The following is a 26,327-nucleotide window of genomic DNA, read 5'->3' as shown; positions in this document are numbered from 1 at the left end:
AAAAATATTTTTTTTCTAATGATTTAGTAATAAAGCAGAGGTAAGATGGTTAAGTAAAGTCCCTTACGTGTATGTTTCCAATCAAGCATCCTATGTAGCTCAGATTATCTAAGGTTTCTAAGCAGCCTTCTGCCCCTGCTATACTTTATATTCCCAGAATTCACTCCCACATTTAATATTTAGCAGAATTCCTGCCATTATGATAGGCTTGGTGTCAATGCTTCCTCTAAGCTGTGGAGTCTTGTGAGCAAAAATTCTATTTATGAGCTACTAGCATTTTGGTTGCAGTGCAAATTTTCTTATTTGAAGTTACTATAATGCCTTGAAATCTATTCCATGTTCTTCTTCGGTGAAGTACTGCTCCTGAATACCAATTGTTGTCACACACAGCCAATGCACAGGGAAAGTACATAAATATATCTGAAGCATAAGACCTTCAAGGTTGGTTCACAGAATAGATCTGTGGTGTTCTTGGCTGTTGGTCTTTGAAGAAAAATATTTCTTTTCTAATGATTTAGTAATAAAGTAGAGGTAAGATGGTTAAGTAAAGTCCCTTACGTGTATGTTTCTAATCAAGCATCCTATGTAGCTCAGATTATCTCAGGTTTCTAAGCAGCCTTCTGCCCCTGCTATACTTTATATTCCCAGAATTCACTCCCACATTTAATATTTAGCAGAATTCCTGCCATTATGATAGGCTTGGTGTCAATGCTTCCTCTAAGCTGTGGAGTCTTGTGAGCAAAAATTCTATTTATGAGCTACTAGCATTAAAGTTGTGAGCACGCAATTTGGCTGCTGCATAAATTAGTTTGTTCTGGAGCCATCCCTCCTGAGCTATAAGACAAAAGTGTGTTTTATCATTCGAGTTGCCCTTTTCTGCACTTTTTCCAAAGCGATAATATCCTTTTTAAGGTGTGGTGACCAGAATTGCACACAGTATTCCAGATGAGGTCGCACCATTGTAGAGGGAGGTGCTGTCGTTTCCAAGAATCAGGGTATGCAGTTTATGCGTTCTGCCCAGAAAGAAATACCCTCCTCCCAAGTAATTCTTTCCAGCGGGGGCCATTGAGGCCTACACCAGGCACGGAGAGCCGGGCTGTTCTGTCCACATCTTCATCTGCATAGTAGTTCCATCTTGGGTTCTGGGTCTTCATACACTAGGCCAGAGGTGTCAAACTCATTGTTTATGAGGGCCGGATCTGACATAAATGCCACTTTGCCAGGCCGGGCCATGTGTGTCATAAAACGTAATGCCAGGTACCAGAGATAGAAACTGTATAAAGGACAGCAGCTTATAGTAATCCTCTTCTAAGGTATTGTTTTATGCCAATAAAGGCTAACTGACTGACTGACAGCAGCTGGTAATAGGGTTGCCAAGTCCTCGCTGTATGTAGAGCGGGGGACTCCAGCGCCGCTCCGCGAGTCCGTGCGCGTGCGCCGCATACACGTCACCCGGAAGTGACGCAACCACGTCGGGCATGCCAGGGGCGGGGCCACAATCATCCGAGGGAAAACCATAGAGTTTTCCCTCGGATGACCGCGGCCCCGCCCCAAATGTGCCCGACGCGACTGCGTCACTTCCGGGTGACGTGCTGACGTTGGGCATGTCGCGTGCTTTGGGGGTGGGGTTCCCCCTGGGGCCCAATCTACCGCCGGCGGGTAACGGGCCTCTCGGGCAGGGGTTTCCCCACCCCCCGGGGGGACTTGGCAAGCCTAGCTGGTAAGCTCCGAGTTGGTGTATCCTCACTGCAAGGTCTCATGGGCTTGGAGAGGGGTGCAGAGGAAAACCCACCTAGGCAGACTGGAGATCCAGCAGTGCAGCACTGGGCAGATGCTCCCACGATGTTTGACTGCTGTAGACAAGGTTGTTCTGCCATGCTGAAGCCACAGTAGAGTGGCTCTGCCCACTCCCCCCAGCACTTCCTCCCTTGCATCGGTTGCTCGCGGGCCGCATAAGAGCCCTGGACGGGCCTGATCTGACCCCCGGGCCTTATGTCTGACACCCCTGCACTAGGCTATGAGGAAACTGAGGGAGAGGAAGAGCTCACCAAGGAGCTCAGAGCAAATATCACACGTTTTTATTGAAAAATATGTACACTTGCTTTTAACATTAAATGAGACTGCCAAAAAATAAAAACAAAAGGGGTAAAAACAGATATTGATAATCAGGGCTCTTTTTGTAGAAAAAGCCCAGCAGGAACTCATTAGCATAATGGGCCACACCCAACAGCAAGAATCCATTAGCATATTAGGCCACACCCCTGACAGCGCAGCTCATTAGCACATTAGGCCACACCACCATGTTACAAGAAGTGTGGTCATCCAGCCACACCCACCCTTTGCTTCTTATTCCGTTTACCTTGTTGTCAAAACCCAGAGCTTTTTTTGTACCCCTACTGTAGCCAATCCTAATGAGTTTCTGCTGTTGGGTGTGGCCTATTATGCTAATGAGTTCCTGCTGGGCGTGGCCAACTCGGGAGCCAGCCGGAACTCCGTTCCTGTGCGTTCCTGCCCAAAAATAGCCCTGTTGATAATGATATTTATTTGTCCGATGTAGGCGGGGGGGAGGCTTTGGGAACACATTTAAAGATTTCTTTCTTTCTCTGCTCCCCCCCTGCCTCAAGCCTACCCAGGGAGGGGAACACTGGCTGGGGAAGGGAAGACCGATTGGGGAGGCGTGCCCTCCCCTTTGCTTCTCCAGCTGCCCTGCCGGGAGCGGCACAATATGTGTGAAAGTACCCCATGTGGCACCCGAGCCACACTTTGGCCAGCCCTGCACTATATGAACTAGAGCTGTCATTTGCCTGATTCTGGTGGGGCATTCGCTACTGGTATACTCCATCCCCCTCAAATGCTCAGTGGGGCGGTGGGGGGGGGGAATGGGGAAACACTGTTTTTACCGTAGAAATCAGGAAGATTCCTAAAGCTCTGTGGTGACCTCACTTCCAGGTTTTTTTGGGAAGAAATGACATTGTGGCATTACGTGACACTGTTCCAGTATATCTCTGCGCCGCCAGTCCTCCTGCTAGTTGCCGGCAGCCTTAGTATGAAGTATGTTAGACTGATGGGAGATGGCTTTCTCCTGGCAAACCCAGTGGTCTTGGCTGAAGGCTGTTCCATTTGTGGCAATAAAGTGATGGAGTCAGCCATCTTTTTAAACACAATCTTGACTAATTCTCCTCCATACTGTAATCCCCGACCCACATGACTTTTGAACTTGCAGCTTCCATGATTCTCAGCAGATCTTTCTTGGGTGCTTGGGAAAGATGCTCCCCTTTTCACCAGCAGAAAACCTGGCTGGATCCAACCCAATGTTTGCTGCTGCCATATTAAGCCAGTGTTTGCTTTGGTAAAGTTAGAGCAAACAGGCGGAGGTTAGACCCTGAGGCTTTGGGGAGGGGATATCAAAAAGAACTGATTCACACCACATTTCATGCCATTTCCTTCAGTAGGGTTGCCATCCCCCCAATGGGGGCGGGGGTTCCCCTGATGTCGGGGGCCCAAATCCACCACTGGCCAATTGGCCAGTGGGGGAGCCCCACCCCCGAAGAGCCTGGCCACGCCTGATGTGCCCAGCACGATGATTTCACTTGGAGGTGACGTCATCACACCGGGCATGTTGCAGGGGGACACTCTAGCATTTAGCTAAAAACTCTATGGTGACCATAGAGTTTTTGGCCAACTGCTAGAGCGTTCCCCCTCCTGTGACATGCCTAGCACGACGATGCCCCTTCTGGGTGACATAATTGGGTGCACGTGTGCGAGAAGATCCAGGAGAGCGGGCTGGAGCCCCCCACCGGCAAAAGGTATGGACCTGGCAACCCTATACCTTCAGTATCACCATCACTTGAAAAATAGTAGGAAAATAGTTTATATCCAGCATTGATAAGGAGCTTCATTGTGATGCTTTCAGCTTGTCAGTAGGTTTCAGTTTTTGTGGTTTCAGTGCAGAAAGAAAGGAATGTAGCTGCCTTCTTTGAAATCAGAATACCTGGAGGGTAAGTCGCCCCCCCTCCCACAGAACTCTGAAAAGCATTTCTGTGCTAGATTGAATACGGCAGTTGCAAGGGTGGATGCGCCCATTATGGATCAGAATGAATGGACAGATACAGCCATGGTGGTCTTTTGGATGAAATTGAACTTGAGCGATGCAACTTCAGATCTTTTCCACACACACCCCTCGGTCCAGTGACTCCTCTGTGTGATTTACCTATCGAGAATTAAGTGCATTTCTGTCACTTGGTTCCCACTGAAAGCATGTTCAGTTTTAGGTGCAAATGTGTTTTCTGAGCTGCAAATTTGTTTTCCTGGCCTTGAAAACGTCTGCCTTCCCTAGGCCATTTTTAATGAGAAATCCCATCAGCACATTCATCTCGGAATGAAAATGAGAAAAAAGCCATCATTCTGTCGATTCTTGCTGGCTTGTCTAATTCTGGGGTCGCCACAAACTGTTAGCCTTTCTTCTGCGCTGGGAAAATCCTCACCAGAATATTCTAAAGCCTGAGCAAGTGAATGTTTATAAAGCCCTTTTGAATCGTAAAAATTACCTTGACCTCAGTAACGGTTTTAATAAAAACAGCCACAGACACAACTGGCTAAATGACTGGAACAGTGCTTTGTTCAGAGTTTTGTTCTTCTGAATTGTAGATGGGAGGAAAGGTTTTGCGTACTGTTTTTGATTATTAACATATTCCTTTGTTGGGAATTGGTATTATATTACCGGTGAAGACTGCCATGATGAACCAAATGTGGCAAAGGTGGTTTCAAAGTGCCTTTGTTGATTAAGACAAAGCACACACATTGTGTGTGTGGGGGGGGGGTGAAGCAAGTTTTCTGCAGTGAGGGGCAGCAAATTTGAGCCTCATTTACCCCCCCAAGGGCTTAACAGAGATACCGGGTTCTTATCTCACTGCATATACTAAATCACTCCGTTCTTGTTTATACCCAGAAGTAAACCTTGTTGGTCTTAAAGGTGCCACTGGACTCCAACTTAGTTCTCACATCTGTTTGTTAACTCTTTTATTATCTGTATGCTGATTTGCTGCTATTCACAGGTCCTACCAACTGCTTTAATGCAATCTTAGCTATACTTGCTGCTCAGTTACTTCTGCATCTTGACCCTCCTGGCAACTAACACCCCCCTACTCCTATACGTAATGGTTGGTTTCAGTGTATCTGAAGAAGTCTGTATGCACACAAAATCTTATACCCAGAATTTAACTTCATGGGTTTTAAAGGTGCCACTGGACTCAAGCTTTGTTCTGTTGCTTCAGACCAACATGGCTACCCACCTGAATCTTACTTTTGCTGTGTAACTGTAATGACTTTACTCAAGACAGGATGTAGGGCTGCTAGCCAGCATCTGGCAATTGGCCAGAAGCTGGGGGGGGCGGCATGGAGGGTGCCACCGACACAATAGTTTTATGTCACTTACAGGGAAAACCATAGAGTTTTTGGTGGTTCCTAGAGTGCTGTCTTGGCACTTACAGGTTTTCCTGCTGGCTACTGGAGCAGTGGTGGGCAACAGGACCTGGGGGCAGGAGATGTCCCACTCCCAGGAAGTAACTAGCAACCCTATGAAAAGTAGAAGTTACAGCTCAGGTGGTACAAGTTACAGGAAAGTCCATAGCATGGTTATATTGAGTTGGATCCTACCAGCCTTTCTGCTGGTAAAAAAAGATGTATTATCCTCCTTGACCATCCATAAAGGCTATGCTCAAGGGGCTTGCGTGTAGAAGAGTCATGTGGGATGGGAGCTTTAGTATAGAAGGGAATTGGGTCAGATTGAGTGGGGGAAAGCTGGCTAGAGCCAACTCATGCTTTGTTTCTGCTTTAACAAATTCTGTTGGGTTTTTTTCCCCTTAGAGCTTGGGACGATTGATGAAGAGATCCGTAAATACAACACACCAGGATTCTCTGGCTGCCTGTCTCGAGTACAGTTCAACCAGCTCGCCCCACTCAAAGCGGCCTTGAGACCAACCAACATCTCCACTCGCGTCCACACGGAAGGTCATCTTGTAGAATCCAACTGTGGGGCCAATCCACTAACCATCCAACCAATGTCTTCTGTGACAGATCCTTGGCATGCCGATTCAGGTAAGGTCAGAACTGATTTCACAGGCGACTTGCGTTGAGTACATATCAGTCAAAGTATATGACTATAACAGTTGCTTTATTGCATCAAACAAAGATCTATCTATCTTTGGAAGCTCACAAGTGGAACGTGAAGGTAGAGTTGCTAATCCCCAGTTGAGGGCAGGGATTCCCCTGGTTTGGAGCTCCTCCCCAAACTTCAGGGCTGTCAGAAAGCAGGGGGAGATAGCCACTGGGCACTCCATTATACTCTATGGATACCGGTCCCCATATGGTGTAATGGAGAATCAATCCATGGGTATCTGGGGCTCGAGGGGGGGCTGTTTTTTGAGGTAGAGGCATCAAATTTTCAGCATAGCTGGCGGTGCCTCTCCTGGGGGGGGGACAAGTTTCAAAAAGATTGGACCAGGAGGTCCAACTCAATGAGCCCCAAAAGAAGGTGCCCCATCTGCCATTATTTCCAATGTAGGGAAAGCTTTAAAAGGCATGCTTTTAAAAGAAATGCTTAAATGTGACGGGCAGAACTCCCTTCCGGCTTGTTGGCCTCGCCAGATAACCCTAGTGACATCACAAAAGTCACATCCTTGTTCCTGGCTCCACCCCAAAGTACCCATATATTTCCTGAGTCAGACCTAGCAACCCTGCCAGCCGGCATCTGGCATTCCAGATTCTACTACCTCTGTACATCGAGCATTCAGTGCTAATGTTCATTAACAGTCTTATCTTCCATCAATGCCTAATCCTTTTTGTGTCCTTAAAATCTAAATTATGGGCCCCTATAATTTTGTTGTGTATAATCAGTGCCATTCTAAATAACAGGTGCAAGGGATTGGTGATTTAGACAAACAAATTGCTCACTGCAGCATTCTCTTCCTCTGTTAATTGCTAAATGAATATTTGCTGTTGTTTGGATGCAGCTGGGAAACAATATCTAATTTTAGGAGCAAATTTGTGGGGGGGGGGGTTTTGAGCGTCACGTTTGTTTGCCGCTCTTGAAGCATCTGCATCCCGGAGGCCATGACAAAGGAGCCATCAGATATATATTTTTTACAAACGTTTCCTCTTGTTCCATCTGGCTTATTCAGTTCAGTGATTTACCGCATCTGTAAGACGCGCATCGGATTTTACAATTAAGGACTTTGATTTCGTTTTAGGGCTCTGAGAAACGTTCGACTTCATTAAAATAATAATTGGTCTCTGCTGACTTAGGCAGTTCACTCCCCGATCTCAGTCTGCTCTGCACCTTGAGATCATATTATGTTCAAGGAGATGGTTGCTAACTTTTGGGAAATCAGTCCTGAATCGTAGGATGATTTTCCCCCCCCAGGCCTGTAGCTACAGTGGGACATCTCGGGGATGGGCCCCCTGGGAGCCAGTTTGGTGTAGTGGTTGAGTGTGCGGACTCTAATCTGGGAGAACTGGGTTTGATTCCCCACTCCTCCACTTGCAGCTGGCTGGATGACCTCGGGCAAGCCGTAGTTCTGATAAGAAAAGAGCAGTTCCTGTCAAGAGCTCTCTCAGCCCCACCCACCTCACAGGGTGTCTGTTGTTGGGAGGAGAAGGGAAAGGAGTTTGTAAGCTGCTCTGAGACACCTTTGGGTAGTGAAGGGCGGGGTATAAATCCAATCTCTTCTTCTACTTCTTTTTCCAGCCCCAGCGTCCCGAATTCCCATCCAACCAGTTTATTTTATTTTATTTTTCGTGCGCACCGTGGCTGCACAGAGCTGTCACCCTACCCTGCCTGCCGGCACCCTCACCTCTCACTCTCTTGTCACTTAAAAAAAAAACTTTTACTCTCTCATTGCTCCTGACACAGCCTGTGGGGGGAGTGTCCCCCAAATTATTTAAATGCCCCCCAAAGTCAAACATCCTGGCCACAGCCCTGTCTTTTCCCCAATTCTTGCCATCACTTCCCACTCTTTTTAAAAAATATATCCATGAACTACTTTAAAACAACAGCCGATCAATCGATTGACTGACGTTGATCGATCATTCGATGTTTTAAAACATCCGTGATCTGCAGAATTCCGTACAAGATCTTTTGCAACTTTTACCATGGCAAATGGAAATCTAGAAAGCCTCTGATAAATCCCCTGAAATCACTGCATCTGTAGCTGAGTTCCTCTCTCTTGTATGGAAGCGAAGGGCAAGAGTTTTTAACATTTAGTTTTTAATGTATAGTTTTATATTGGGATATGTCATTCTGAACTGATTGCTTGTGACCTTTTTTACCTCTATCACTGTGGTATAAAGCCCCCAGTTTTATCTTGTTTTTATCTTTTTGTAACACCATGCTATGCCAATAAAGGATGATGATGATGATGATGATGATGATGATGATGATGATGATGATGATGAAGAAGAAGAAGAAGAAGAAGAAGAAGAAGAAGAAGAAGAAGAAGAAGAAGAAGAAGAAGAAGAAGAAGAAGAAGAAGAAGAAGAAGAAGAAGAAAGCCTTCATATTACTAAGGATTCAAAATAGCTGTTTAAAGTTTTTAAACTACAGCCGGTTTTTATATTTATGTGTGGGCAGGGGTCACACCCGCTGACATCACTGGAAGTGCATATGCCACACCCCCTGACATCACCGGAAGTGTCAGAAGGCAACACCCACCGCTCAGGCTCCACTGGACTGTTCTGGATTGCTAGCTATTGCGGGGGGGAAACGTGCAGATCTGTTCTCACAGAGGAGGGAGAGCTTGTACCTGAAGGCAGGCGGGGGGGGGGGCTCTGCAACTTACCTGGCTGCTTCTTGCTCCTCGTGGCCTGACTGAAGGCTGCTGGGAGCAGGGGGTGGGGTTTGTTGCATGTGCCCGCCCCCTGGGCTCCTTACTGCCGGAGCTCTGCTCCTGTGTGCTCCCGCAGGAAATTACCCCGTGTGTGTGGGTGTTATATATTCCTGTACGTTAACATGTTCACGGCTTGTGGTCTTTTGGATATTGAGTGTTACCAGAGGACCTACGGGGAAGCTGACTTGGGAGCCGTTTTGGTGTAATGGTTAAGTGCGCGGACTCTAATCTGGGAGAACCGGGTTTGATTCCTCACTCCTCCACTTTGCAGCTGCTGGATGACCTTGGGCAAGCCGTAGTTATGGCACAGCTGTTCTTGAAAAAAAGAGCAGTTTCTGTCAGAGCTCTCTCAGCCCCACCCACCTCACAGGGTTCCTGTTGTGGGGAGGGGAAGGGAAAGGAGTTTGTAAGCCGCTCTGAGACACCTTTGGGTAGTGAAGGGCGGGGTATAAATCCAATCTCTTCCTCCTCTTCTTCTTCTTCTCATTAGGTCAGGGGCTGTGATGTCAGAGAGCCAGTGCAGGCTCTGACCAGACAGTTGACTGTCAAGAGAAAGTATAAGTCTGAGATCCATGAGTAACAGCTGCATATAACTTGCATTTTTCATATGTGCATCTGTGTGTGTGCAACTCTGGAAGTCATGGTATCCTCTGGAGACTGACCCCTACTGGGGACCTGGACGATATTCAGAGAAGTGAATGAATGAATGAATGAAGCCTGCCCCCACCTCCCGTCTCTGGTATTCCAAGGAGGTCTCCCATCCAAGTACTTGCCAGAGTCAACCCTGCTTAGCTTCCGAGATCTGACGAGATCGGGCTTGCCTGGGCTATCCAGGCCAGGGCCCAGTTACATATAACTGAATTAGTATTGGCTATGCACTCTGGGCAGTCTCGGACCCCGGCAGTGCAAACAATTAACCAGGTTCCAGTTGCCCCAAATGTCCATCTACTTGCAGGCCGACAATAATGAATTAATTTTATTGTTACGGCGCTTAGCCAGCAATGGGCCGACAATAATATATTAACTCATACGCATCCAACATCCAGATCTGGATGGCCCAGGATAGCCCGATCTTGTCAGCTCTCAGAAGCTAAGCAAGGTTGGCCATGGTTACTACTTGGATGGCAGACCACCAAGGAAGGATGGGAGACCACCAAGGAAGTCCAGGGTGACTGTGCAGTGGCAGGCAACGGCAACCCACTTCTGTTCATCTATTGCCTTTGAACCCCTTGTCTTAAAAACCCTTTGAGGGGGTCTCCATAAGTCCCCTGCAACTTGATGGCACTTTCCATCACCCCCATCCATCCGACAAATAGGTTTTATGTGCTACATTTGGCAGGAAACACCCTACATGTTTACTCCATGTATGTTAGTGCAAATTTTGCGGTGGAATGGGTTATCATGGGTTCAGCCCATTGATGACTTCTTTCCCCCCCTCAAAATGCATTTCATTGCAGTTTCACCATCATATCCAGAGTACAGATTAGGGCTGCCAAGTGGGGGCGGGTAAAACCCCGCTTTGGAGGCCTAATTTCCTCCGCCACGGAATCGGGCCCCGGGGGGAACCCCACCCCAGCGTGCGCGTCACCAGGAAGTGACGTTATGACGCCGGGCACGCTGGGGGCAGGGCCACGACCAATCCGAGGGAAACCTCTGTGGTTTCCCCTCGAATGGTCGTGGCCCCGCCCCCAGCGTGCCCTGCATCATAACGTCACTTCCTGATGACGTGCGTGCTTTGCGCGCGTGCACGCAGTCCGGGATCTACCCGGGAGTCCCCCGCTGCGGAGGTAAGCTATACTTGGCAACCCTAGTACAGATATACTGTTCAATATGATCATAACTCAAATATAAAGCACAATAAAATTCAAATATTAGCTAGTATAAATTATTGTAAAGTTGAAAACATCATAAGGAAATTTACCTGTAGCTTATATAGAAATTAATAGTGATTAACCAAGATATTCCATGCCATTAAACAACATTTTGTTGTTGTTCAGTTGCACAGTCGAGTCCGACTCTTCGCGAACAACATAAGTAGCGGTAAAAAACTTTTACCGTGAGGAAAGATCATTAATTATATTAGGGATGGTTTCTTGTGAAATGAGATATTCTAGAATAGGAAACCAGACAACCAAGGAAGTAGAAGAGAGGACGTTTGCGTTTGTTAATATTGTTAGAGAGTTGGCCATTATGTAGGTACTCGATAGCATTTATAACTTTTTAAACAAATTGTTCATATTTTGGGAGTTTGGCTTCTGATAAGCAGAAAATATTTTATGGAGTATTTGCTTTTCCCTCCCTCTCTGTCTTTTTTTATTTTTATTATTATTATTTTATTTTTATTAATAACACAAAGAAAAACTCATACAAACATCAGTCATCATACCAAAGTTATAAACTGTAAACAGTTTGCTGATACAATTGTTAACTACATAACGTTGACAACAACGTTGACAGCATTTAAAAAAAAAAATTAAACCCCAGAACATTAGAACACTAGAAAGCTAAAACACTGGAACCCTATGAAAGTCCAACCATACTACCATTATAAACATATCTATATATCTAATAGCCAAGTTGCCCCCTCCGTGCGGATATCTAAATCCGCACATCAGGGGCACTTGGGGGGCAGAGAGATTTCCCTGCACACTTGGAGCAGTCCCCAGGTGTGTAAAAAAATCTAAAAACTTGAAAAAAAATATGGGGGATATTTAAATCCCCAAAACGTAAACGCGTTCCCTGCGCATGTGCAGAGAATGCTTTGACCGTTGGGGGCTGCTCAGGCCTCACCACCGGTGCGGGGGAGGGAGCGGGCTTGGCGGGCCCAGCGGCTGGGAGCCACTCAGCGCTCACTGCCAGTGCCCGGGGGGGGAGCAGGAGAAGGCTTGGCAGGCCCGTGCAGCTCGCTGCTGGTGTGGGGGAGAAGGGTTGGTGGGCCCAGCAGCTGGGAGCCACGCGGGCCTCACCATTGGTGCAAGGGGGTGGGGGAGAAGGCTCACCTGCGGCTACTTCCTCTTTCTCCTTCATGTGGAGCTCCTTCTCCCCCCCACGAGTATCGCGGGTCCCCGCTTCTTGTTAAACCTTATTATACAGCAACTCTCTTTAGAGTTTTCAGCTAAACAATAGGAAGAACTTCCTGACAGTTAGAGCAGTTCCTCAGTGGAACAGGCTTCCTCGGGAAGTGGTGGGCTCTCCTTCTTTGGAGGTTTTCAAACAGAGGCTGTGGATTTAGGCAGATCATGAGAGGGAGGGCAGGAAGGGTTGCCTCAGGGCTTAGTTCTTGTGGCCCTTTCTTACACGCCCAGGGAAATGCTGATTGCCACTTTGGGGTCAGGAAGCAATCCTGGAGGTTCTTTGTCATCTTCTTGGCGTGGAACAGTGGTCACTGTGGGTGTGGAGGGGCAGGTATTTGTGAATTTCCTGCCTTGTGCAGGGGGTTGGACTAGATGACCCTGGAGGTCTCTTCCAACTCTATGATTCTATGATTCTTTCTCTCCCTCTTTTTCCCTTTCTTTCTGTAACAGCAGAATCCTGCTATTCAGTTTTATAGTATATCTGCATTCCTCTGTGATGACAATAACCACGTCATTATGTCCAAATGCAGCCCATTACGTTTCAGAAGGATAAAAGCATTTCTGGAGGCAAGCAACAAAGTACAAAATGACTGAAACATAAATTAAGATGAGCACATTAGCTTCTATAATGCCTAATATTATTGAGCTGTTTGGCATCTCCATGTGGAAAACCGAAGTTGCTGTGTCGGATAGGAAGGCATCATTACGCTTGAGTACCTTTTTGCCCCAGCTCCATATTTAACAGTTAATTAAAGCGTTAAAACTAAATACACTTGCTTGTACTGTGGCTACAACAAGTCCCTCGATGACCCACGTGTTCTGTGCGAAAAGATGGGACTTCCCACTATTTGACAGTTTAAATGGGGGGCCAGCCTGGGTGTAAGCTCAGAACAGCATGCCCATTTGGAAAGGCGAAAGCCATCTGGAACTGGGTTGCGGGGCGACAGTGAAACAAACAGCACGCAGAATCATTGTCTGGCCTCCAAATGCAAGGACAGCAAATTGAGGCAGCCCTTTTTTTTTCTCACCCCTGACAGTCGTGACATGTGTTAGCAGCACAAACCCTTCAAAATGATGAAAGCAGCATTTCCATTCCTGATCAAATCCCTTGCTAGAGTGAAGGCCCAACCACTGGCTACCAGATGTTCCAGAGTTCCCAATCCCGTGTTTTCCTTAAAATTCTAATATGGGAGCTTTGGCAGGATCATTGGCGAGGCAGAACTGGCTTACAGAGCTTGCTTGATATGGTTTGGAGATCATTTTTAGGAGTTTACCACCTTTAAAAGATTAACTTTCCAGGTCCCTCCATTGCTGGCCCTAGAGAGACAGTCCTCAAACAAAGACATTTCAAAGGGAAATTACAGCTCAAATTGCAGAACTCGATGCACAAGTTCAGAGCGATGGACCCCCCAGGGCTGAATAGGAACATCGGACTTTTATCTTGCTACAGATGTTAATTTTCTGCCCCCAAGCACTGCCACTCTGCTCTAATCACACTGATGACAATATGCATTGTACCTCTGCATCCTTTGCAAGCATTCTTTACAAGCAGCCCCTCCCACCTTCTGACTGGGATTAAAAAGATTCAGATCTGCATTCCTACTCTACTTGTATCTGAGGAAGGGAGCTTTGACTCCGGAAAGCTTACACCCTGAAACTCTTGTTTTTATTTATTTTATTTTATTTATTGCATTTTTACCCCGCCCTCCCCGCGAACGGGCTCAGGGCGCCTTACACAGGGGCACAAGTCCATACATAAAAACAGTATAAAACAGTAAAAACGATTAAATCATGACAAAACAAATAAAGTGCTCCATACAAACAAGATGGTCTCTGACGATGGTATTGATCATTTCATTAGGGTGAAATTGTCCTGTCAATGGTCCAAGCCAGTCCAGCAGTATCAGTGCCGTGCAAAATTGTGGCAGTTCTTCCGGGGACCTCTAAGGTGCTACTGGACTTAAATCTAACTGTCCCCTCCCCAAATACTCCCCCTGACCGCTTTCCCCCTTATGCGGGGGGGGGGGTGTATACCTGACAGAGTTTCCCTGTTGGGTTGGGACCACACATTTGCAGAGAGACTATACAGCTTGTTCTTTCAATTACTGCTCTGAAACCCTCCCCGATACTCTGTCGGGTTGCCAAACGGTTATCAGGAAGTGTTATCTCCTTTACCTTGTTGGCTATTCCTTCTTTCCCCGTTGCCATGGTGACTTTTCATCTTGGTGATGAAACAGCAGGACTCAACAAGTCCGTCTTCTCCTCTGAACAGTAATGAGATGAAAGCAAAGCCGCAAAGCAGTCGCCTTCCTTCACAACTGTAATTAGCTAATACATCCCTATAGGATAGACAGACAACCCGGGGAGTTTAAACAACAGCCATTTGATTGTGGGAATCCAGGGAAAAGATATTGTATGCTATAAAATGTCATCTGTGTTACTGTGCATTTTAAATACTGTTGAAAGTGGATAGCGAATTGTCTTCTCCAGGGCTATTTTGGGGCAGGAACGCACAGGAGCGGAGTTCCGGCTAGCTCCTGAGTTGGCCACGCCCAGCAGGGACTCATTAGCATAATAGGCCACACCCAACAGCAGAAACTCATTAGGATTGGCTACATTATGGGTGTGTGGCCTAACATGCAAAGGAGTTCCTGCTACAAAAAAAGCCCTGGTTTTGACAACAAACAAGGTAAACAGAATAAGAAGCAAAAGGTGGGTGTGGCTGGATGAGCACACTTCTGGTAACACAGGGGTGTGGCCTCATATGCTAATTACCTGTGTTATCAGGGGTGTGGCCTAATATGCTAATACATTTCTGCTGTTGGGTGTTGCCAATTATGCTAATGAGTTCCTGCTGGGCTTTTTCTACATAACTCCGTTCCTGTGCGTTCCTGCCTGGCGGGACCACTTTCTCCTCACCGTCGCATCCTGCAGATGACCAGATGATCTTGCAGAGGCAGGAGATGGGGTCAGGGCACTCACACCCACTCTCCCATGCACTCAGTGGTTGTGTGGGGCTGCCATGTGTACTGGGTATAGTCCCGTAACCCGTTCTCTTCAGGGTCCATGTCTGACTCACCGACTGGGGGCCTGACAGAGGCAAAAAGAGAAATATTTCAAGGCTGCACCAGTGCAAAAGGAAACGGAATCATGAATAGCTGTTATTTTTTTATTTTTTAAAAAGCCAGTTGATAGATATGGGAATATCATCTCTTGGTCAACCTGAACACACTGAGGATGCTTCCTGATTGGCCTTACTGCTCAAAACAATTATGCCCAGTAAGACATTTCTAATAGCAGCGAACATCACATGGATTTAGTAGAACATTTGTATCCTTATGAACATGCTTATCCATTTGTGCTACAGTGTGTGACCCTCCGCCATCTCAGAAAAAGTGGCAAGCCAAGAAATGGAATCAATTGTTGATCCAATGGAATCAATTGTTGACCCAGTGGCCTGGTTCCAGTGAGCTTTTCTGCTAGTGAAAAAGGAAGGGGGCATCTGCTTTAACCACCTAAAAAACGCTGTGCAGGGGATCATGGGGCCTGCATGTGTAAAAGCCATGTGATGTAAAAATGGCTTTAGTATGGAGGTGTCAGCTAAGTTGCCATGAGTGTGGAGAGGCTTTCTAATTGCTTTGCATTCCTTCCCATGCTTTTAATTGCTTCAAAGCTGCAACGCTTATCTGTAAAGTGTTACTGGAGGAGATTGTGGTGTCTACCTTCTGTGGGAGCTTCTTTGTTCCCAGCTTCGCAACCATTAGAGAGTCTTGAAATCTCCCGTGGGTATTGCTGGGGTGTGTGTGTGCATACGAATGCCCTATATCCTATTATGCGCACAGGTAGCCCGCCATTCCTAACAGTGTTCATGTTATTGCATCTATGGCTTTTCAATAAAAGTAAAACCTTCCTGGAAGCATGTACTTCGTTGTTTTGCTGTGGGTCCTGACAGGAGGGGAGACTGAGTGAACAAAGTGGCCTGATCCAGCCCAATGCGTTGGAAAGCCCTGCCAGGAGAAACATATAAGGACCCTTTCCTGTTGGCTTTCCAGAGGCAATGCAAGAACCACTTATTACAGGCAGCTTTTGGAGGCTGAATACCAGATTCACACTTTACGGAGTATGCAGGGAACCCCATTGTATGTAGCAGTCAGACGTGTTATAGGTTCTCCTTAATTTCCATGCATGCAGTGGGACTGTGGTGCACATGGAGAAGGGGTTCAGCTTTCACCTCCCTGTACTGGTTTCCCAACCTGAAATGGGTCCTGGAGGCATTATTTGGCATGTTGGGAACAGGGATGGGCACAAACAGGCTCACAAACATATGTTCATGATGAATTTGGGGCAGTTTGTGGTTCGTGAACCTAAGTTGGCAAACTGAAGAGCTGCCACGAACTTCCATGAATTTTAAGGCAGTTTGTGGTGGTTCATGAAGAGCAGAAAGCAGGGGGGTTGAAATGACTCCAAGCCATTTAACCCCCTGCTTTCTACGCCCTGTGAAAAACAGCTGAGCAGCAGGGAGGAGAAAGCAGGGTTTTAAGTGGCTCTGAGCAGTGGGGAGCAGAAAGCAGGGGTCACAAACCAAAATGAACTGTAAAAATGCAGTTCGTGCTCATCCCTATTGAGGAAACCCCTGTGCTCCCCAGGATTCTTGCTGTTATTCTGTTCTGTTATTGAGTTCTTCTCTTTGATGAATTTGTATTGGATTAAATCATATTTGAGAGCGTTTATACTGTTTTTATTACGATTTTAAACCTCTTGGTCCAAAGTAAAACAGCATTCAATTAGCCATACAGGTTGCAACCTGAGACCCAGCACAAGAAGAAAGGAAATTATTCTCCTCTCTGATGGCTTTTCTGATAATAGTCTCTGACTCCAAACTGCTCCACACAAACACACGGGGGGGGGGGGGGGGGAGAAGTTGGTTAAAGCTAATTTTTTTTCTGGCCAAGAAAGATTCAAGCAGTTCCCTGTCCCCACACCACAGATCGCAAGCTCCACAGCTGCATTTTGTTTTTTTCAAGGGGAAAACAACATCCAGTCGAATTTATTTTTTTCAATTTGTATCCCGCCTTGCCAGGCGAACTGGCGAGAACACCCATGCATGCCCTCCAATTCTTTTAAATGCCTTCATGTTGTTTTGTCATTGGCTGCTTTGGATTTGGCGGTGGGGGGAGTATATAGATTATTAATCATAAAAATGAAATGGTCACTTACTATCGCTTCCTTCAGTAGAGGGAAAGATTTGAAAGAGTATTGGAATTGAGGCAACATGCACATTGATTTCATTAACTGATTTAAACGCGGAAGATCAACCAGCTAAAAATTCTTTAATCGGTGGGTCTCCCCTATGTGGTTTCTTTTCCCCACATGAACAAATGAAAGCAAGCTTAATCTCTTTTCAGCTCCATTCTTGGGTTCTCAAATGACTGACTGATGGTGCTTGAGTTTCCCATAAATCTTTCCTAATGGAAAGCTGGGGGGGGGGGAAGGACCCTTCAGCCTTTGCCTGGTTCCTGACACCTCTGGGCACATTCTTTTCTCCTCCTACCCAACTTAATTACAATCTCTGCTCCACCCTTGGCATTTCATCAGAAGCTAACAGACAGTTGATGTCGAGCTACCTGCCAAAGCCATAAATTCTCCAGGCATTTGCTGAGAGACCCCCCCAAGCATTTCAAGTGGTTTCACATAGCCCTGAGTAGAATTTTAATGCTGTAGAAGACGATAAGCAGATCCTATCACAAGAGAAGCCGCTTTGAACAGCCTTTATCTAAAGGAAGGACAGCCTTTACCCATAATCATTTCTAGGCATTGCTAGAAATTCTGCATTGCTGGTGTTACCAAGATGCTTTTCAAAAGGGGGCAAGCAGACATTTTAATACCCATAATCTTGGTATCAAACACACACACACACACACACACACACACACCATCTTCCTTTCTCTCCATAGGTGAAAAACAGTGTAGAAAAGGGAGGGCAATTTTCTTTTTGTTGGGTATTACAAGTTGAAAACACTCATTATATCTGGGGTTAAATGTTTGTTTATGTTACTCATGTAACCAATGTTCTTTAGATGTAGAAAGCCCGGGAATTTTCTCCCTGATCTAGGAATTTGATTGGGACCAAAGTGTCAAGGTGTATTACCATTTTATGGCTTCTCTTCCCGTCTTTGTTTGGTGTTCTGAAGAAACAAGAAGAGTAGCCATACTCTCCCTCTCTTCTAGTTTTGTCTTTGTAGAGTAAGGATGTAGTAGATTTTGCTCTGCTGTTATTTTCATCCCAGTTACCCTTCCCATGCTAGAATTTAGTACAAACTTTATATTTTAATCACACATGGATTCAGAGTCTGAATTATTTTACTCTGGCTCTGCTGGACTATCTTATCTCTGCTATATACCATTTTTTCAATATCTCACTATCACCCAACACTTTTGCTGTGCAAATCAAGCCTTTTCCTTCTGAGTTATTTAACTCATTTTGCTCCCTGGATTGTTCCACATGTATAAAAAGTATATAACTAGAAAGTGATGACTGTTCATAGTTAACAACACTAGTCCTTCACAGCGCTGCTGCTGGACTCCTACCTGCCACCTCATGTAGGACCTTATCTGCCTACTCCAACCCCTCTGATAGACATTGGGTGCGTTCACACGGACAGTTAATCCCGCCATTATGCCGGCTCAAATTTGATCCTGATCTTTTTAATCCATCCCCCGGGGGAATCCCCTTACTGCGCACTGCTTCCGCTGTGGATTGTCTAGACGGCATCCACTGAATGAGGCACGCGCACGGTGGCTTTTTTAAAAAAAACACAAAAGTTTGCACATGTGTATAGGCATGATATTGCGTCCTTGGTTATCCGTGCATGCACAGAATCAAGATTTTTTTTAAAAAAATGGTGCCCATTCAGGATGGTCTGGTGTCAGACCATCCCGAACGGGCGCCATTTTTAATTGCGCTCTAGAACGATCAGACAGGGGGAAGTCCGCGAGTGGCCCATCGGAACCAAAAACTCCAGATTTAAAGTAGTATCTTTTTAGTACAGCTCTGAAGTGCAGCAAAACGGGATGCTCACGGAAGACGGACGTTTCCCAGATGTTGATGTCTGGACATTACATTTAAATCCATGAGGCACCCGTGCCTCGTGCGGATCTAAAGAGCCGTCTGAACGCACCCATTGAAATCATACACCTCAGCTTCAGTAAAATATCGGAAAACCTTTAAAATGTAGCTCAAATGAGCCGTAATGATCTCTCATGGTGTATTAATATGCTATGACGCTAGAACCCACTTTGAAGCCGGTCCTGTTCTATGAAGTCTCATACAGGAATCTGGTCCACTGATTCGGTCTCTTTAATATGTCTCAGTTTCTTATACAGCCTATTGCTCAGACTCACAGTGTTCCCCCTAAGCTGACTTGGTGTGAGCTAGCTCACAGTTTTTTAGCTTCTGGCTCACCCATTTTCGTCTTAGCTCAGGAAAGATGGCTCCGAAGCAAACTGAGTTATGCAGTAGCCAAATTGCTTGCTCGCAACTTTAATGCCAGTGGCTCACAAAGTTGACTTTTTGCTCACAAGACTCCACAGCTTAGAGGGAGCATTGGTCAGGAGTCCCCAACATTGGGCCCATGGCCGCCATGGATCCCATGGATTTTCCTGGTGTTTTTAGATGGTGAGCAGGGCCGGGCGGGGCTTTTGCCTAGCATGGCTTCTGATTGGCCACTGGAGATTTGATTGGTTGTGCAGGGTTTTTTTTTAACTGTTGCTTTGGGAGCAGCTGCCGGCACAGCCCAAGGATCTTCACTGTGCGACTGAAGTAGGGTTGTCAACTCTGGCACGGGAAATACCTGGAGATCTGGAGGTGGTGCCTGTGGACTTCTTTGTTTGAGTAAGGGAGGGAGTCCAGCACGGATGTGATGTCCCTCTGAGACTTCTGGTTTTTCCTGGACTCTATGGAATACCATAGAACCTACCCTCCCAAACTGCCATTTCCTTCAGGGAGACCGATCTCTGTAGTCTGTAATTCCAGGAGAACTCCAGACTCCATCTGGATTTTGGCAAGCCTCGACTGAAGGTAAACTGTGGCAGCCATTTTGTGTCTAGCTCTTCCTCCTACGGCAGCCATTTTGTGGCTGTGCCCAGCACAATGTGTCACAATTCCAAATGTGCCAGCAAGCTCAAAAAAGTTGGGTACTAGAAGAAGAAGGAGATTGGATTTATACCCCGCCCTTCACTACCCAAAGGAGTCTCAGAGCGGCTTACAAACTCCTTTCCCTTCTCTTCCCCACAACGGACACCCTGTGAGGTGGGTGGGGCTGAGAGAGCTCTGACAGAAACTGCTCTTTTTCAAGGACAGCTCTTATCAGAACTGTGGCTTGCCCAAGGTCATCCAGCTGGTGCAAGTGGAGGAGTGGGGAATCAACCCCGGTTCTCCCAAATTAGAGTCCGTGCACTTACCCACTACACTACAGTGGGACTACTGCTTATAGTTCATCTATGCTAGAGGGGACATTTCATAAATACATTATACAAAGAAACAAACCTGGCTTAGCAGTCAGCAGGGAGTTGCGGCTTATCACTTTCCCCTGGCAAGTGTACCTGTGAGAGAAATGGATCGTCAAACACATTTGTTGCATTCATACTTTATCATTTTTGGTGTGAGCCCCTGCAGTGTAATGTGTGAAGTAGGCCCCAGAGGAGACAGCTCTAGAGTCCTATGTCTTTCTGACAGTCATGATGTACTGGAGTGCCAGCATACAGTGAATTATTTTATTTTATTTAGTTAGTTATTAAAGCATTTCTACCCCGCATTTCATCTTCGCTGAAGGCCACTTACAATACTAGTTAATAGATTACAGCTCTAGAGTCCTATGTCTTTCTGACCGTCATGATGTACTGGAGTGCCAACATACAGTGAATTATTTTATTTATTTAGTTAGTTAGTTATTAAAGCATTTCTATCCCACATTTCATCTTAGCTCAAGGCCACTTACAATACTAGTTAATAGATCAGCTCAATCAGTGCAGAGAAATCTTTTATTGATAAATTCCCCTCGCCCCATTAAATGAGGAGCAAGTTCCCCTCTCCCCAACTAAAAAATAATGAATACAAGGACACAGAAAAGGAGCCCATGCCATTGGAGGGAGCCCCTTGTAAGGTGGCACTGGCTTCCACCTGTCAATTGTATTGTGTGTTTTTTAAAAAGGACAGGATCCAGAGTTGGGATGGGACTGGGGAAATGTGGTTAGACTTGTGGTTCGTGAACCACGGACCATCAGGAACTTTTGAGTGTCAAACAAACTGGTTCGGTTCAGGAGGTCCGTGACCTGGTAGAATGCCCCCCACACACACACACACATGCTAGAGACACCAAACCTGCAGGGAATCTCCAGCTGACTCTCCTCTACCGACCCTCCAAGTTTGGTGAGGATCGGATTTACAGGATCCAAGTTACAAACCATCCCCAAAAAGAGGTCCCTCCAGGAAAGTGCTTTCTGGGGAAATGACACTCACAGGTTCAGGAAGTTCTTTTTCCCCCCTCCCTGTCTGGGGGTTTCTCCACTGCTCTTGTCGGTTTCAAGAGGGTTCCCCCCCCCACTTTGCTGGGCATTTCCTTGTGTTCCCATTTTCTTGTACAGAGCTTGCAAAACCCCACCCCACCCCCCACCCCCGGTTTGGACTTCTTGTGACACTGTGCTTCGAGATCAACCAGTCCTTTTAAGCTTGCACTGCCATAGTGGTATGGTGGTACTAGATTCTGGTAGGCATTCTGTACACTGAGCTGGTTGTGCTGGGCTTGCAACCAGTGTTCCCTCTAAGCTAAGTTAGTGTGAGCTATCTCACAGGTTTTTAGCCTCCGGCTCACACATTTTTGTCCTATAGCTCAGGAAGGAGGGCTCCAGAGCAAACTAATTTATGCAGTAGCCAAATCGCTTCGCTCACAACTTTAATGCCAGAACCTCACAAAGTGGAATTTTTGCTCACAATACTCCACAGCTTAGAGGGAGCATTGCTTGCAAACACCACCACCACCACCCCCGGCTACTTGGATTTCTTGTTACAATGTGCTTTGAGATCAGTCAGTCCTTTTAAAGCTTGTATTGTCACAGTGGTACTGGAGGCATAGGGTTACCAGATTCATGTTGGGAAACACCTGGAGATTTGGGGATGGAGCCTGGGGAAGACAGGGACACCACCACCACCCCCGGCTACTTGGATTTCTTGTGACAATGTGCTTTGAGATCAGTCAGTCCTTTTAAGCTTGTATTGCCACAGTAGTACTGGAGGCATAGGGTTACCCGATTCATGTTGGGAAACTCCTGGAGATTTGGGGATGGAGCCTGAGGAGGACAGGGACCTCAGTTGGGGTATAATGCCATAGAGTCCACCCTCCAAAGCATCCATTTCCTCCAGGGGAACTGGTTTCTGTAGTCTAGAGATGAGCTGTTATTCCCGGGGATCCCCAGGTCCCACCTGGAGGCTGGCATCTCTAGAAAGTGACTGCAGACTGTTCACTCTATAGGAACAGTGTTGCGTGGAGTGCCAGATGAGGGCTGGTTCATATCCTCCTTCAACCTCAATGTTCTCTGGAGCCAGTCATACACTCTCAGTCCAACCTACCTCACAGGGTTGTTGGAAGGATGAAACAGAGGAGGAGAGAACTGTATACATCCCCTTCAGCTCACTGGAGGAAGGGTGGAGTAGCAATGTGATAGACACTGCATAGTCTCCTGAATTTAAGAAATACGCAGTTCCCAAGCTGTTCATTTCCCCAACCTGTTGCTTCCTAGCCGCTTGGTGTATTTTAAAAGGTAGCAATTCTGGGCATGTAACTTCACTCGTGCTTCTGCTTTCCCCTGCTTCTTTTAACAGGGAGAAAGCAATTGCTCACGCTTTTTGCGTAGCACGAGAAGTGGCGAAAAAGCATCTCCCTTTTTGTCTGTCTTTCGAGGATTCTGTCCGAGTCCTTGTTGACTCCTTTATCCAAACAGACGTCTTTGTTTTTCTGTGGGATAAGGTGTTGCTACGTTGTCCTTTTGAGCGCTCATCACATGCCTAGAAAACCTATGCCCAGCTACCATCTGGAAGCAAGGAAGGAGTTAATCTTCCATCCGGGATTATGTTTGTTCTGTCCAGAATTCCCTCACCTGAACTCCAGGGCTGTGCATGGTCCTGAATGTACCTGTGGATGCCATTTATTTATTTATTTATTCATTCATTTATTCTATTCCCCGCCGGAGCAGGCTCAGGGCGGCTTACATAGTATTATATAGTATCATAACAAGATAAAATAATCAGGGCGGCTTACATAGTATTATATAGTATTATATAGTATTATAACAAGATAAAGTGATTAAATAAAATTGCAATAAAATAGATCTAAAACAATACATAAAGTGCTAGCACAACATAACAATGGCGGGCATCTGACACTCAGCTGGCAATATGGTCTGGGCCATATCGGCGGAGCACAGGCTATTCAAGTTGGTGTAATATTGATGTTAGTGTTAATATTGGGGCCAGGGCCTCAGGTCGATGGATGCAGCTCCCTAATCAAAGGCCTGGTGGAAGAGCTCCATTTTACAGGCTCTGCAGAACTGCAAAAGGTCCCACAGGGCCCTGATGTCTTCCGGGAGCTCATTCCACCATTCATTTTAACCCAAAAGCATCCCGGGGCTCGTGGCAGCAGGAACTGTTTTCTTCAGTAGTGGTGTGTAGCCTTTGTAGCTCCATCTTTGTCACAGTCTGGTGCTTGCCTTGAGTTCTGTATAGCCTTTGTAGCTCCATCTTTGTCACAGGCTGGTTCTGTAAGGGGACGGCCATCAGGTCTCTTCCAAGAGAATATTCCTCTGTACCGTGCTCGTTAGCAGCTCTTATCTAGGAAGCCTGATTTGTTTTCTCTCACCTCTAGACGCCTGTCTCTTCCTAGTGCTTAGGGTAGCTTAATTAATTATATTTGTTTTTAACTCATAGCCAGCAATTAGGGTATAAGATGCTTAGTTTTAGCTATGTATCTCGTTTTGAGATCTGGCTAAGTTTGGCTGTGCATGTGTGGATGGGATTTCAGACCCAGTGGATGGGAGCTTAGCCTGCTGTTTCTGTGAACTCGATCACTGCTTATTAAAATCTCCTTGTGAGCAAACCTGTATTTTGCATATCGTTTTCTTGGGATTTCTACAAACTCTAGAGAGCTTCTGCCCACGGAGGGAACCAACATCTCCCTGTATGTTTTATGAACAGAGAGAATAAAGAATGACCTAGCCTTGTCAATAGATTAATGTGCAGAGCCCTGCTGGCTGGGCCAGCCCAGTAGCAAGAAGGGCAGTGCCCGAACATGCCCACACAGTGTCAGGCTGGCTAGGTAGGAGGGTTGGCAGGTAGACTCTTCCTCCCTCCTTCCTTTTGAGGGGTGGGGCAGGGGTGGTGGTGCTCTTTTCTAGGGATGTTTCTTCCTCCTAGTCTACCCCTGCGTTCCTCCCCTGACTGGGGGGGGGGATTCCCAGCTGCTTACCCACGATTGGGTGCAAACACTTCCCTCTTACCACCACAGTGTAGCCACCAGCAGCCACCAGCTGCAGTGTAGCAGGGCATAGAATCATAGAGTTGGAAGGGTCCAGACAGGCCATCTAGTCCAACCCCCGCTCAGCCTAGAGCATCCCTGACAAGTGTTTGTCCAGCCGCTGCTTAAAGACTGCCACTGAAGGGGAGCTCACCACCTCCCTAGGCAGCCCATTCCACCGCTGAACTACTCTTACTGTAAACATTTTTTCCTAATATCTATCTGGTATCTTTCTGCCTGTAATTTAAACCCATTCTTGCGAGTCTTATCCTCTGCTGCCAACGGGAACAGCTCCCTGCCCTCCTCGAAGTGACAGCCCTTCAGATACTTCAAGAGAGCAATCATGTCCCGCCTCAACCTCTCCTCCAGACTAAACATTCCCAAGTCCCTCAGCCTTTCCTCGTAGGGCTCGGTCTCCAGGCCCCCGATCATCCTCATCGTTCTCTTCTGCACCCACTCCATTCTGTCCACATCCTTTTTGAAGTGTGGCCTCCAGAACTGCACACGGTACTCCAGGTGCGGCCTGACCAGCGCAGCGTACAGTGGGACTTGAGCATCTTGTGATTTGGATGTTATGCCTCTGTTGATAGGTCCTCCCTAGGCAGAATAGGTAGTTTGCGAACCCAGGTGTGTATATCCACAGGTAGAATTATCAGGCATCCAGAACTTCTTGCTGCTCCTTCTCAAGTCCACACTCAAGTGACCAGCCTGGGTTTCCCCCTGCATCGCATGTGAAATGGTCCTGCACTGTTCACTCCCCCATAAAGGGAAGGGAACGATCTCAAACTGCTCTTGCTCATGAAGGTGTATCCACAAGTGTACCACTCTGCTTTACACCTGCCGATAAAACCACTGCCAGGCTGTTTGAGGGGAGGAAGCCAACATCTCCCTGTACAGGTTTTATAAACAGAGAGAATATAGAAAGGCCTTGGCAAAAGATTAATGTGCGGAGCCTTACTATAAAAGCAATTTTCTCGCTCCCAAGATAGTTTTACGCAGGTGCTTCTTTGGGTCCGTTACTAATGACTGTCTGTCTTTATGGCTGAGCGCCGTGAGTGCACGGCTTTACGGTCCCTTTGAGACCCCTGATGCATTTCATATTCCATGTTAATTACAAAAGGTACTTGCTTATCTTCCCTTTAACAGGTGAAATATAAGCGCAGCTTATAAAACTTTCATGAAGGCAATAACTTAGGCAGGCATAGCCAATATATCAGGTTTCTTTGTCTGGATTCAAGGTGGGAGAGGAGTGAGGGTAAAACAATCAAAAATCTTAATAAGGCAAAGACGAGAGAAGGCAAACGACAGGCAGTCAATCCGTTTAGGGGCATGTGATGTACAGCGGCCGCTTGAGAGTTGCTTGGGTGCCAGCCACGGGTCTTGCCTCCAGGCCCACTCAGGGAGACCCTGGGACCCCTTCCTCGAAGGTTCCGCTTTCATTGTATAAACCGATAAGCCTGCAGTTCTTTTTTCCTTGGAGAGATAGAACGGGATATGTGTAGGCAGCAACCCAGCTGCTCAGTAAAATATATCCCCACTTCCAGCTGGCTTCCAGTGGGTTGGACGATGAATTCATAGGCAGTGGGATGGCTGGCAAGTATTTGTCATAGTCTTTTAATTTCAGTTCGGAATAATAAATAATCATTCCTTTTTAAATTGATGTAGTACAGAGCTGCGGTGGCTCAAGTGGTTAAGACGCCAAACTGCAGGCTGTGGAAGGTCGGTAGTTCAGCAGTTCGAGACCCGAGTGCGCCGCGTGACGGAGTGAACTCCCGTCTCTAGTTCCAGCTCCTGCCAACCTAGCAGTT

The 26,327-nt window shown here is 46.6% G+C and overlaps 1 protein-coding gene across 1 annotated transcript in view; it reads left to right on the top strand.

The window, feature by feature from the left end:
• CNTNAP2 (contactin associated protein-like 2) overlaps positions 1 to 26,327 on the top strand; it is a 928,799-nt gene that overhangs the window by 883,067 nt on the left and 19,405 nt on the right. Inside the window, exons 19-20 of the mRNA XM_015422149.1 lie at positions 5,866 to 6,096; positions 7,466 to 7,468. Coding sequence (XP_015277635.1) covers positions 5,866 to 6,096; positions 7,466 to 7,468 — 234 coding nt within the window. The remainder of the gene's footprint in view (positions 1 to 5,865; positions 6,097 to 7,465; positions 7,469 to 26,327) is intronic.

The sequence above is a fragment of the Gekko japonicus genome, unplaced genomic scaffold, assembly GCF_001447785.1.
Source record: "Gekko japonicus isolate JY-2015 unplaced genomic scaffold, Gekko_japonicus_V1.1 scaffold330, whole genome shotgun sequence".
Lineage (NCBI taxonomy): Eukaryota > Metazoa > Chordata > Lepidosauria > Squamata > Gekkonidae > Gekko > Gekko japonicus.
This window is presented reverse-complemented; position numbering and strand designations above follow the sequence as displayed.